Consider the following 11,319-nt stretch of genomic DNA (forward strand, 5'->3'; position numbering starts at 1 on the left):
TCCACTTTTAATTATTTATTTATTTTTTTTAGGTTATTCAAAAATGTGAAGTACTGTGCAGCAAAACAATAATTATATTAAATATTTTGAAGTGGAAATAGAGTAACTGTCATTTAATTTATAAGAAAAGAATAAATTGAAAACATGGATACCTACTAATTATTCATTTAATAATGAAATTGTGCACATAAAGTTTTGACAAATTTTCCTTTAAAAGTCAACTGAATGATTTCCTCATCCTTGTCATCCGCTTGAATTAGTTTTACTGGTGGAGGAGGTTTGATTTTTCTTCCATGACGTCCAGTTTTTCTTTGCCATAAACCTGATCTAGGCCTATATCCTAATTCTCTCAATCTGTTAGGAGATCCTATCGGAATTGAAGAATGTTCAATATTACCAATTCTACCAACAGTACACATGCATATTTCTGGCAGACTGAATTCTTTTTTGCTTGGCATCATTATAATGACACGTTTATCTGCTTTTCTAAGTATGGTAGCATATGTTCCTGCAGCATGAACTAAAAACCCACCAAGACCTGGGTATTTTTCTATACAATGGATTTGTGTTCCCAATGGTAGAGCTCCTAGAGGATAAGCATCTCCTTCATTTGGTCTCACTGAAAAAATAAATATCCAACTAATATGATTCACTATAATTTTCAGTCTTAAATCTTATTGGAATATCATAGCTAGCAGGACCATTTATTGTGTAGTGCAATATTAAAATAACCAGAAATGAAAACCTTCTCACATTATATCAGAATTCCATAAAAATTATTACCTGGTATTCTTGGAATATGACCAGATGTTTTTATTATATCACCTGGTTTCATATTCTCTGTAGCTAAGATGTAACGAAGTTTTTGACCAGATGCAACTAGAGCAACATTTGCGGTACGACATCCATCTTCAATTATTTTTATAACCCGTTCTTCTAATGGGGGACCTTCTTTAGGACCTATACGCTTCCAATCAATCCAATGATATTTGTGCTTTATACCTCCACCAAGACCTTTAATTACTAGTTTACCAGTAACTGGATGTCTTCCAGCTAAGTTGGTGACATCTAAAGGTTTAATAGTATATTTTTCAGGATAGTGGATTTTTCTTCTGTAGTTGACTCCATTCGGAGGCTTCTCTACATACTTGAATCTTACAGAAGTTAAAACAACTGGTATGGGGGGACTTTCAAGTATTATTTTAGAAAATATTCTTAGTGTGTTCATATTTTCTTTGCTGTGTTCGGGAAATTAGATTATAAAAAGTACATTCTTTTATTCAATATAAATCAATTTTGGTTATATGGCAGAATTGACAGAAAAAGTTCTTGAAGTTAGGTTAAATATTCCCAGTTTGCCTAAAACGATAATCATAGATGACAGAATATCTATGAATAAGGCTCAGGGATGGAAAAATCTCATTATCGAAAACGAAGTGGATAATTTTCGTTACAGCCTAATGACTTCTATTCCATTGTATTGATTTGTATTGCATAAATAAATTTAAAAGTCATACATGAACGCAATAATTGAAAAAATACCTAGCTGATCAAGCTGATATTTGGAAATCACTTGCAAACAAGTGGAAAAAAATGATTAAGCAGAATTTTGTGAAGATCGTATCATTGGTAGATTAAAAAAATAATTAATTTCTCAGAATTTACTAGTCGCATTACTGAAATTTTATAAAGTTAGTCCAGGGCCGTCGCTAGGGGGGAGGCAGGGTAAGCGGTCGCCTGGGGCGGCATTTCAAGCTTGATCAAGAAAAATCACATGTGTAGAAATTCAAAGTACCGAATGGGATTTAATTCGGTCAGCAACAACATGAAGATGATGGAATACCGACAAATTTAGTTAACATCAAAAACCATCAAAGGTGCGTCATTATGCATTATACTCATAAACATCCAGATGTCAAATAATACCCTTATAGGGCTGTTTACGAGTTGTCGACACTAAAAAAAAACATATGCACTCATCAGCCTTGTCGGCGTTCGCTTTGCTAAACGTTGTCGAATTTTATGGACACTTGGGGCGGCTTCTGGATTATTTTTCTTTTCAATTCTCCGATCTGCATGTTGAATCCTCAGAATTAAATGCAAAATATACGAGAATCGATTCCATTCCACCTTATCCTTCTTAAGATATATAAGAAGTATTATTATCTCATATCACATTCTATTCTATTATAATATTTTTCATTTTTTATATCAAATTAACTTGAGTTGGGCGTGGGCGCATTAGAATTTAAAAAAATGGATCATCTGCATAATTCGGTTGTTTTGTTAGATATAATCTTAAAGAAAAAAAACAAAATGTTCAAGCTTTTTAAAAGTCAAAACTGAGCAGGAGAAGCTGAAACCGCAGGGCCCGTTTTAGAGGATAGGCAAATAATGGAGGGCGGCATTATTTACTTTTTCCTAGAAATCTGGATTCCTGGAAGGAGGAATTAAATATTTTTTATTTTAACGAATTTCACAAATTATTTTTTTTATCAATTTCACTAATCACAAACATTTTTGCATCGATAATGTCTGCAACATTTATTCGAATTAAAAATAATGGTTCATCCGGTTGTTTTACTCAATCCAACCAAACATATATAGGTATATATAACATAACATGATATATAAGTAAATTTCTTAACAAACTGTAGAAGTCATCAAATGTTTCAGTTTAATAAGGCAAATCAACCTTAAGTGTCTATCCTTATAATCTGAAGTTCACAGATTATAATGGATAGACACTTGGTTGATTTGCTGTGTGAAATTAAAACTTTTGACGATTTCTATAGTTTAATGACAACATGAATGACATGCCAATTTCAATAGCAAATCCACAGGGTGATATTTTCTCTGGAACATTATCCCTTGTTTTCCTCCAGAACAGTGGACAGTGTTCCAAAGAAAATATGTGGATTTGCTATCGAAATTGGCATGTCACATGGAGTGAACTATCAATGATAATATTTATGCGAAATTTCAGTTGAATATCTTACTATAAAAGAAAAACTTGAAAAAAAATTTCAACTTTAATACTATCACTAGCACTATCTCGAAAACAAATGAGAATCGTATAAGAGTATATGAGTTTTTTTGAATTATTTTTACGTGTATAATACGATCCTGGAGTTTTGCCCGTTCCTCCCGACCCACCCTGTGTATCTATTAGCCGAACAATAGATATATACTACTTATAACTTCTTAGAGTAATAATTTTTTCTCACATAAAAATTTCATCGAGAAAATCCCACCGATTTCTGGTTTATCATCTCAAATGATAAAGCAGCACGTGCATCTTTGAAAACAATCTACAAAATAGCCTACAATTCCAAAAATTTTCGAGTATTTTTATTGAAACGTTATCGAGTTGATATTGAAACTTTGTCATTATTTTTTCCAACTGATAAGAAATGTTAGATCGTCATCGAGAGACGAAATAAGGAATTTCCTGAAAGAAAATAGAAGATTAATTTAAATCTTGTTTGATACGCAAACCAGTTGATATCCTTAGCGGCTAGGGAGCGAAGTATCAGAAGTTGAAAACAACTGACGAAGTGCAGACGATGATCCAAAATATAAGCATCTTTTTAGGTAAGTTGATTGATTATAACATATTTTTTTTTACTTGAAGTTTGAAAATAATTGATATATAATTTGATTTCACTAGTGAAGAGGCCATGTACAAATAAGTAGAATAATATCTAGTATTTACGTAAATATTTTTGGTTTTCAGAATTACATAGAAAGCTATTGTGTGAATTGTTAAATCTATAAATATGAGTATATTGAAAAATTAGAATAATGAGGACACTAATAATCGATATCTGTTAAATGCAATATTTGTACAAATTTCTGAGACACGGAAGAAATGGCTGTTGGCCTTCGTCTGTATACCCAACTTGAATAAAAAATTAACCGGTTAATAATATTATTTTTAGAATGTATACAATTCCTCATATGAAATATTTATGAATTATCAACAATTTTGGAATTATTGCAGGTTTCAAAAATGCTATTTTATTAAATGGTACCATCATCATGAATATGCTGAATTTATTCATAAAAAATATATTTCAATAGGAGTACCTATACAAAATTCCCAAGTCCAAATGTTCAAGGAAATTATTTTTTTTTATTTCCTCATTAATTGATTCTTTTGATTGAAAAATGTTCGGTATTGAAATTTGAACTTTTTTTCTAACTAATTTATTTGGTTTGAAGAAACAAATGGAAACTGCTTTAAATTTATAAAGTGTTAACATTCTAGAGACAATTTTTTTTGAGTATTCTAACAAAAATTACATTAACCGACATACTTCTACAACAAAACGCTATAAATTCCACAAAAAAGTTTTCACATTTATTTCTTCTGCAGTAGAATACTCTTCACATCATATTTATTGGAAGTGTATCATTCAACAGATTTTTTTTTTCAATTGAAATTTCGTTATATCCATTAAAATGTCATTATTGTTGTTTTGATTGAAAAAACTTAATCGTGGTTTTCATCACAACTTTCATTCACGTCCAAAAGATAAGGAAGTCTTTAGGTTAACCCTTGAATTTATGATAAGTATCAGAGAATTCAGAGATGATCAATTGTTTTCAATGAATTATATATTTTATGATAGTTCGTTATAGCCGACCTTGAAAACGGTATATTCAAAACATAAACAAATATTTCTGCAAACATAACTATCTACAAAGCTTCAGACATGCAATTTTTTTCTATTAATCCCATTCGAATTAACCGTTTGCTTTGATAAAAGTACTTCACACCATGTGAATTTGTTTGGAACTTATATTGTGGGAGTGTCATAATAAGATTTTCCCAAACTCGAGAGTAGAAGAGAAATCCCCAAGATGTTTGCATAATTATTTATTCAAATATTGCTATTGTAGTTTGAGGATTGACCAGATGATAGATTTCTATAAACAAATGAACATTTGGGAGATTTCTCAGATTTCTCAGCAGTGTACGAAAAAATTTATTGTTTACCTTAAAAATCTATTATCCTAAAAATATGCCTATGGGGCGTACATCCTCATCACCCTTGAATAATGGAAACGTATTTTAAAATTTGATCGTTTTTTACAATTTCATTTCTTTCGAGTTAAATAAAAAAAATATGGTTTTCCATTTTTTTCTAGTGCTGTTGATAGCATTCGCAGCAGCACAATGGGATACACCAGATCTGGAAGATTCTGGCTTTTCTTGGGAAAATGCAGGTAACAACCTGAATCAAAACAACAGACAAACAGGAAATAACCAAGGTTCGTTATCCTGGGGTAGCGAAGAAGACTCTCAATTCAACAGACCTGGATTTAACCAAAACAGACCAGGTTTTAACCAAAACAGGCCAGGATTTAACCAAAACAGACCTGGAAATAACCAGAATAGACCAGGCAATAACCAGAATAGACCGGGCAATAACCAAAATAGACCAGGCAATAACCAGAATGGAGCTTGGAATAGACCGACATCTTCTACAACCTCTAGATCTACAACGACAAGAAGACAACAGAGTACTACTACAACATCAACAACTGGTTCAGATTTTAGTACAACAGCTTCTCCAGCATTCACCTCTTGCATGACTTTGTGCAGGACGACCCCAGAATATAATCCAGTGTGTGGAAGTGATTCTAGAACCTACAGCAACGAGCAGAGACTCAATTGCGCCATAAATTGTGGATTGAGTAAGTTATTTGTGAAAATTTTTAAGGATTATCCAATGTTCCAGTGGCGTAGCAACAGAGAGCGATTGGAGCAGTCGCTACAGGGTGAAACGCTATAGAGATGAAAGGAAAATATTATTTTTCAAAAAAATCAACTTTAAAAATTTCACGTCGTATTTGAGATTCATTTGGTGGGTCCCTTTAAACTGTGAATAAATTGCCTTTTGGGATATTTTAGAGAATTATTCCTTAAATGTGCCAAATGGTGTTTATCGTGTTTTTATAGACCTTTGGTACCATATCGGAACGTATTGAAGGAATTTACAGCAAGGAAATGAGTTGGCTCAGGGGACTATTTATGATTTCAATATTTAGCACTTTGCAATTTATCAAATTGCACTATGTGTCTCTCTATATTTTGATGAAGAAAAACTTTAAATATAAGAGTGGCAAGGTTTCACGGTGCCATCTTTTGATTCTTCTAAAATTAAAAAAATCGAATCGCAAAATAAAAACTAAATCAACTCTATTTTTTAAAATGGAATGATTTTTTTTTTGTTCTTTCATTCCTATGAAATTCACTACTATTTTTGCGAGCGGTTTTCTACTCATTCAGATTCGAATATAAGAATTATTACCAATAGAATTTAAGATGTCGTGGAGGCAAAAAATGCCACATTAACCAGAGAGAATGCATATTCCAAAATCAGTGTCTGCTTTCTATGGCATTACATTGTGTCTATTGCAATTTAAACTTAATTGGTAATTTCGATTCAATATTTTGAGATATTCAGTCGGAAACTGCTATCTATAAAAAAATAGGAGTACGTTGAAAAAATATAATACCTATGTAGGTATATATTATATTGAAAGAAAATTGTTTTTTGTATTTTTTTTATTTATTATATAATTTTTATATGAAATAATTCTTTTTCAGATATCAACCTTGCCTTTAGGGGAGCTTGTCAACCAGCTTGATTGGATAACAAATCTTAAATCAAGGATTTTATTTCAGATGCCAATGAGTATTCACTGATTTTATAAAATTTGCAATTAGTCGAATAAATAATTTTATACTAATAATATGAAAATGTACCTACCTTTTGTTATTTTGATGAATGAGAGAATCAAGAGAGGTTTTTCTCTATCCTAGTGACTTTTTGAAGAGTAGGTTTTCAATTATTGAAAGTTTAAGGCTTTTTTCATTCATTTTATGTTTCGATTTCAGATTCGGCATAATCAGAACTTTTTCTACATCCTCAATCACATTTATTTTCTCATAGGATATACCTTCCTTATAGGCTATTGATGCTTGAAGCTTAAGGAAATTGTCTTATTCAATAATATCCTCATGGATTAGACTGAGAACGATATCAATTTATTTGACAAAAAAAATTAATTATAGAAAAGAGGTCTTAAACTTGAATGATTTAAACATATTATAACATAATAAGAAACGAATTGGATTGGACGAATTTACTGTGACTTTGGGTGACGTTTCGACGACATTTTTGGATTTCAATCTACTTATTTTTTCATTGAAACCACTTTAACCACTACTCAGTTATTTGACGCACCGAAGTCATATGGTTTCGTAGAGCTGTTTGTCTTAAGCGCCTAGCTTTACACTTTATGATACCTTTTTATTTTGATTCATTATTTTTGAGTTCAAATATTTTCAATTTTTTGGCTGTTTTTTGTTCTATTGTTTATCCAGTTCTTTGATTGAAAGATTTTTAAAAAAAATTGAGGAAAATTTAGGGAAGGCATTCGTAAAGGGTGAAAATCTGCAATTTTCGAAATAATTCTTTCGATTATTCAAGAGTTCTTCAACTATGAAATTTCTTTCAAAGAGGAATGTTTATTGATCACCCTGTATAAAGTGCCAAGCAGAAATTTAGAAGTAAGTACATATTCATGAAAATAGAAAAAACTGAAATTTTCCTAGTCCGGATCTGATTTATTCAGTTTCAGAAATATTGAAGGACAGTAAAGGGTGACAAATCTTCCAAATTTGAAATTATTCGGTCGATTATCAAAGAGTTATTGAACTATGAAATTTTACTCATAAGATGAACATCACCCTATATATCCCAAACGAAAAGGCACTCAGGCGATTGAAATCTCTTGACACGAGTCTTTCATGATGCCCTTCATTCAAGGTTTGTCGCATTTTTTCCGTGACACCCAGTATAGTTCTGGATTTCATGTTATTAGTACATTCCACAGAGTAATACTTTGAGGTACATTCCAAATCTTATTTCGATGGTGCACATATGACAGCTTCAGAAAAATGTGAAACTTGAATATTATCGCCGATTTCACTTCGAAAGTGCTAATTCTCCAAAATGTCAAATTTAATGTGAAGTTTTCTTATAATGTACAACCGTATACGGTTGCTTCTTTCGAAACAAATTCATGTGAACGTCAGCTCGAAAGCTAAAAAATCAAATGAAGCAACCATTCAACTTCAATCGCCATATGCATTACACAATTTGAAAAATGGACCATCCGAGTCGGTCACCCTGACAAGAGAAGATGGTCTTCATATTCTTAAGGACATGGACACCATTCGAAGATTTGAAAACAGCTGCGCTCAAATGTATAGAGAGAAGGTAATACGAGGATTCTGTCATTTATATGCCGGACAAGAGGCAGTTGGTGTTGGAATTTTGGCCGCAATGAGACCCCAAGATGTCTGTATAACTTCCTATAGGGCCCACGGGGTAGGTGAAATGTTTTCAAGATTCCATATTGAGAACTGCTTCCTACTTCTTCGAATATCATACTATGAGAAATAACAAAAGATTGCCACATACTCATAAGTTAGCGGTTTTCACCAAATTAATTATAATAAATATACAATGTTGAAGAATTGAAAGACGAAAAAAACAGTTTTATGGCTTTCTGTGACTCAACCCAATGGCCTGTGGATATCAAAACAGTATTCGAAAAGAGTTTTGCTAAGTGAATGAAGCAATCTCACTCGAAGAAAGAAAAAAATTGCTACATAGCTATTGGGAGATTTTTATAGGGATCTAGATAGACATAGAAGACTTGTTATAGAACTGAGAAATATCCCTTACAAGGAACTTTTTGGAGGACTTGGTTCCCGAGCTTCGCCAATATTTATATATAATTTTTTTGTGCAATCTTTAGCTCTTGATCAATCGAAACAGTGCCGGTTGGACTCGACAATGTCTATGGTTTTATCGACATTTTCGACAATTGGCCTTTTAGTGCGTGGTGCATCTTTCACATCGAAAGTACTGGAACAGAATTGACGAAACCAAATTGCGCGTGATCGGCTGTTAGAGTATCAGGGTTATAAATACCATTGACATTTTCAGCCGCTTAGCTTGAATTTTCACCTTCATCGAAGAAAAACTAAAATATAGCTTAATAACTCTATGCTAGTGTCCATCTTTGACGCGCGCTCAAACTAAACTGAGTCAACTAATCACTAAACTGTCACAAAAGTTTTTGTAGTATGAAATCTCATCTTTTTATCGCCAATAGACCCGTTCGAACTCATACAATGCGAGATATATATAACTGAAGCCTTCTGTTGGAAAAAAATAGATTTCTCTTTACTACACCTAAAATTAGTTTCATAGAACTTTCAAGATGATATACCATCATTCATTGCTTGATTTTTTAAATGCGAACAATTAATTTTCTTTCATTCGAGTCACTCGAATATCATACTGCTTATGCAATTGAGGTATATATCTTCACCGCATATCCTTTTCCGGCATTAATGAGTCAAATCTCTTATCAGAAAAGTAATCGGCTATGAAAAAATAAATCAAAGGTTGAAATCATGTTGAAAAAATTATTCCCTCAGGATGTGAAGCTCTCAATATCACTGAATGTGCATTAATTATTTTGAAAAAAAGTTCTATTACTCAGTTATGTTCGGCTGGTCTTAAAGACGATAATTCCCAAATGGAAAAATCTAGAAACTAAGGGTTCCGTAATTTCGTTTTTTTTGACAGCTTCAACTGAAAATACCATTGAGATAAAATTTTGTATTTCGATTTAAAACAAAATTTCAAGCAACATACAAGCATGACGTGTTAGTCGGGTCGCCAGAACCAGAGATAATTCAAGTAAAATAGAAAATAATAAATATTTCACAAGAGATCCGACCGAGTTCAGATGTATAATAAGGACGATTGAATGACGAGTGCTCAAAAGCTACTGAGCCAACTTAGTGTTATTCTTAAATTTTTCATTTCATGACATTGGCATTGACTTCTTCATGAAATGAAAAATTGAAGGAAGGGAATATTGTTTTCATTCATAATTTTGTAGCTACTCCCTGATAGACCGAGAGATGGCAACATCATTGAGTGTCATACTGTTGATTCCATCAGTATGCCCGGTATGAAACACCGCAATCTCTTTACAGAGGGCTCATCTTGAAAATTGACTGAGAACGCCTCGCCAAAATGTATTGATGAATTTTTGTCAATAAAGAACAAAAAAATCTAATATAATTATTATATATTGATGAATGTCGTTACAGATGGCTTATCTTTTGGGGGCTACTGTTGAAGAAATTTTATGTGAACTGACAGGTAGAGCAAGTGGTATCGCCAGAGGAAAGGGTGGTTCTATGCATATGTATGCTCCAAGATTGTACGGAGGCAACGGAATCGTAGGATCCCATATTCCTGTAGGTACTGGTTTAGGTTTTGCCATGAAATACTTGGGTAAAGAAGCAGTTTCAGTCACTATGTATGGCGATGGAGCTGCAAATCAGGGACAATGCTACGAATCATTAAACATGGCAAAACTCTTAAATTTACCAGTGATCTATGTGATAGAAAATAATTATTATGGTCTAGGTACCTTCTACAAGAGGGTGTCAGCAAATCCTAAATTCTACACAAGATGCGAGTACATCCCAGGTAAAAAGATAATGTGATTATCTATTGTATCGCTAAGTGAAATTATTCTTTTAGGAGTTTTTGTAGATGGCATGGATGTCTTAGCGGTCCGCGAATGTATGAGATTCGCTATAGATTATATCGTAAAAGGAAATGGACCTATAATTGTAGAATGCATGACTTACAGATATTATGGACATTCAATGTCTGACCCTGGAACCAGTTATAGAAAAAGAGAAGAAATAGAGGAAATGAGAGAAAAAAGGGATTGCCTTAAAAAATTGAAGAAATATCTCATAGATTCAAATTTATCTACAGCAGAAGAAATAAAAGCTATAGAAAAGGATGGAAAGAAACTTGTCGAGAAAGCAACAGAATTTTCGAGAAAAGATAAATTTCCAGCACCCACAGAGCTTCATACCGACGTCTATGTGAAATCATTAGAGCCAATTCGAAATGTTCTTCCCTCGAATCCTTTACCTCATATCAATACGAAGAAATAAAATATGAAACACACCTATCAATTTTATTATGGATACCATCATCTGAACTCATAACCTAGTCATTCCTAAGCGTTTAATAAACCTAACCAAACTTAATTTGACAGTGACAACTGACCAGGCAACCCCCTAGAAATGGCTGCATAAAAATTCTCTTTCTCTCTCATTCAGCAGAAACATCGGCCTTTCATTTCGCTGCAGCCGATGAAACTAAGAATAAGAAAAAAATGCACATTCAACAA

The 11,319-nt window shown here is 32.7% G+C and overlaps 3 protein-coding genes across 3 annotated transcripts; 2 read left to right on the plus strand and 1 right to left on the minus strand.

The window, feature by feature from the left end:
* Positions 1 to 149: 149 nt before the first annotated feature.
* Positions 150 to 1,349, minus strand: LOC123676256 (39S ribosomal protein L2, mitochondrial). Its single transcript, XM_045612043.1, has 2 exons — positions 784 to 1,349; positions 150 to 619 (listed from the first exon to the last, which is right to left on the minus strand). The coding sequence occupies exons 1-2, from the start codon at positions 1,226 to 1,228 to the stop codon at positions 168 to 170; spliced, it is 897 nt and encodes a 298-aa protein (XP_045467999.1). The 5' UTR covers positions 1,229 to 1,349; the 3' UTR covers positions 150 to 167.
* Positions 1,350 to 3,436: 2,087 nt separating this feature from the next.
* Positions 3,437 to 6,777, plus strand: LOC123675813 (insoluble matrix shell protein 4-like). Its single transcript, XM_045611336.1, has 3 exons — positions 3,437 to 3,594; positions 5,155 to 5,703; positions 6,620 to 6,777. The coding sequence occupies exons 1-3, from the start codon at positions 3,567 to 3,569 to the stop codon at positions 6,658 to 6,660; spliced, it is 618 nt and encodes a 205-aa protein (XP_045467292.1). The 5' UTR covers positions 3,437 to 3,566; the 3' UTR covers positions 6,661 to 6,777.
* A 1,157-nt stretch (positions 6,778 to 7,934) lies between these two features.
* On the plus strand, positions 7,935 to 11,093 carry LOC123675812 (probable pyruvate dehydrogenase E1 component subunit alpha, mitochondrial). Its single transcript, XM_045611335.1, has 3 exons — positions 7,935 to 8,408; positions 10,214 to 10,598; positions 10,653 to 11,093. The coding sequence occupies exons 1-3, from the start codon at positions 8,061 to 8,063 to the stop codon at positions 11,078 to 11,080; spliced, it is 1,161 nt and encodes a 386-aa protein (XP_045467291.1). The 5' UTR covers positions 7,935 to 8,060; the 3' UTR covers positions 11,081 to 11,093.
* The last annotated feature ends 226 nt before the right edge of the window (positions 11,094 to 11,319 follow it).

Source organism: Harmonia axyridis, chromosome 3 (assembly GCF_914767665.1).
Source record: "Harmonia axyridis chromosome 3, icHarAxyr1.1, whole genome shotgun sequence".
NCBI classification, from domain to species: Eukaryota; Metazoa; Arthropoda; class Insecta; order Coleoptera; family Coccinellidae; genus Harmonia; species Harmonia axyridis.

What these genes read in the sequence shown, in the direction of transcription:
- LOC123676256 (XM_045612043.1), bottom strand. Translation starts at nt 1,228, where the DNA reads ATGAACACACTAAGAATATTTTCTAAAATAATACTTGAAAGTCCCCCC. An exon ending in TCATATTCCAAGAATACCAG is followed by an intron (nt 620 to 783) that starts GTAATAATTTTT and finishes TTATTTTTTCAG; the next exon opens with TGAGACCAAATGAAGGAGAT.
- LOC123675813 (XM_045611336.1), top strand. Translation starts at nt 3,567, where the DNA reads ATGATCCAAAATATAAGCATCTTTTTAG. An exon ending in AAATATAAGCATCTTTTTAG is followed by an intron (nt 3,595 to 5,154) that starts GTAAGTTGATTG and finishes ATTTTTTTCTAG; the next exon opens with TGCTGTTGATAGCATTCGCA. An exon ending in CGCCATAAATTGTGGATTGA is followed by an intron (nt 5,704 to 6,619) that starts GTAAGTTATTTG and finishes ATTCTTTTTCAG; the next exon opens with ATATCAACCTTGCCTTTAGG.
- LOC123675812 (XM_045611335.1), top strand. Translation starts at nt 8,061, where the DNA reads ATGTACAACCGTATACGGTTGCTTCTTTCGAAACAAATTCATGTGAAC. An exon ending in CTTCCTATAGGGCCCACGGG is followed by an intron (nt 8,409 to 10,213) that starts GTAGGTGAAATG and finishes ATGTCGTTACAG; the next exon opens with ATGGCTTATCTTTTGGGGGC. An exon ending in AAGATGCGAGTACATCCCAG is followed by an intron (nt 10,599 to 10,652) that starts GTAAAAAGATAA and finishes TTATTCTTTTAG; the next exon opens with GAGTTTTTGTAGATGGCATG.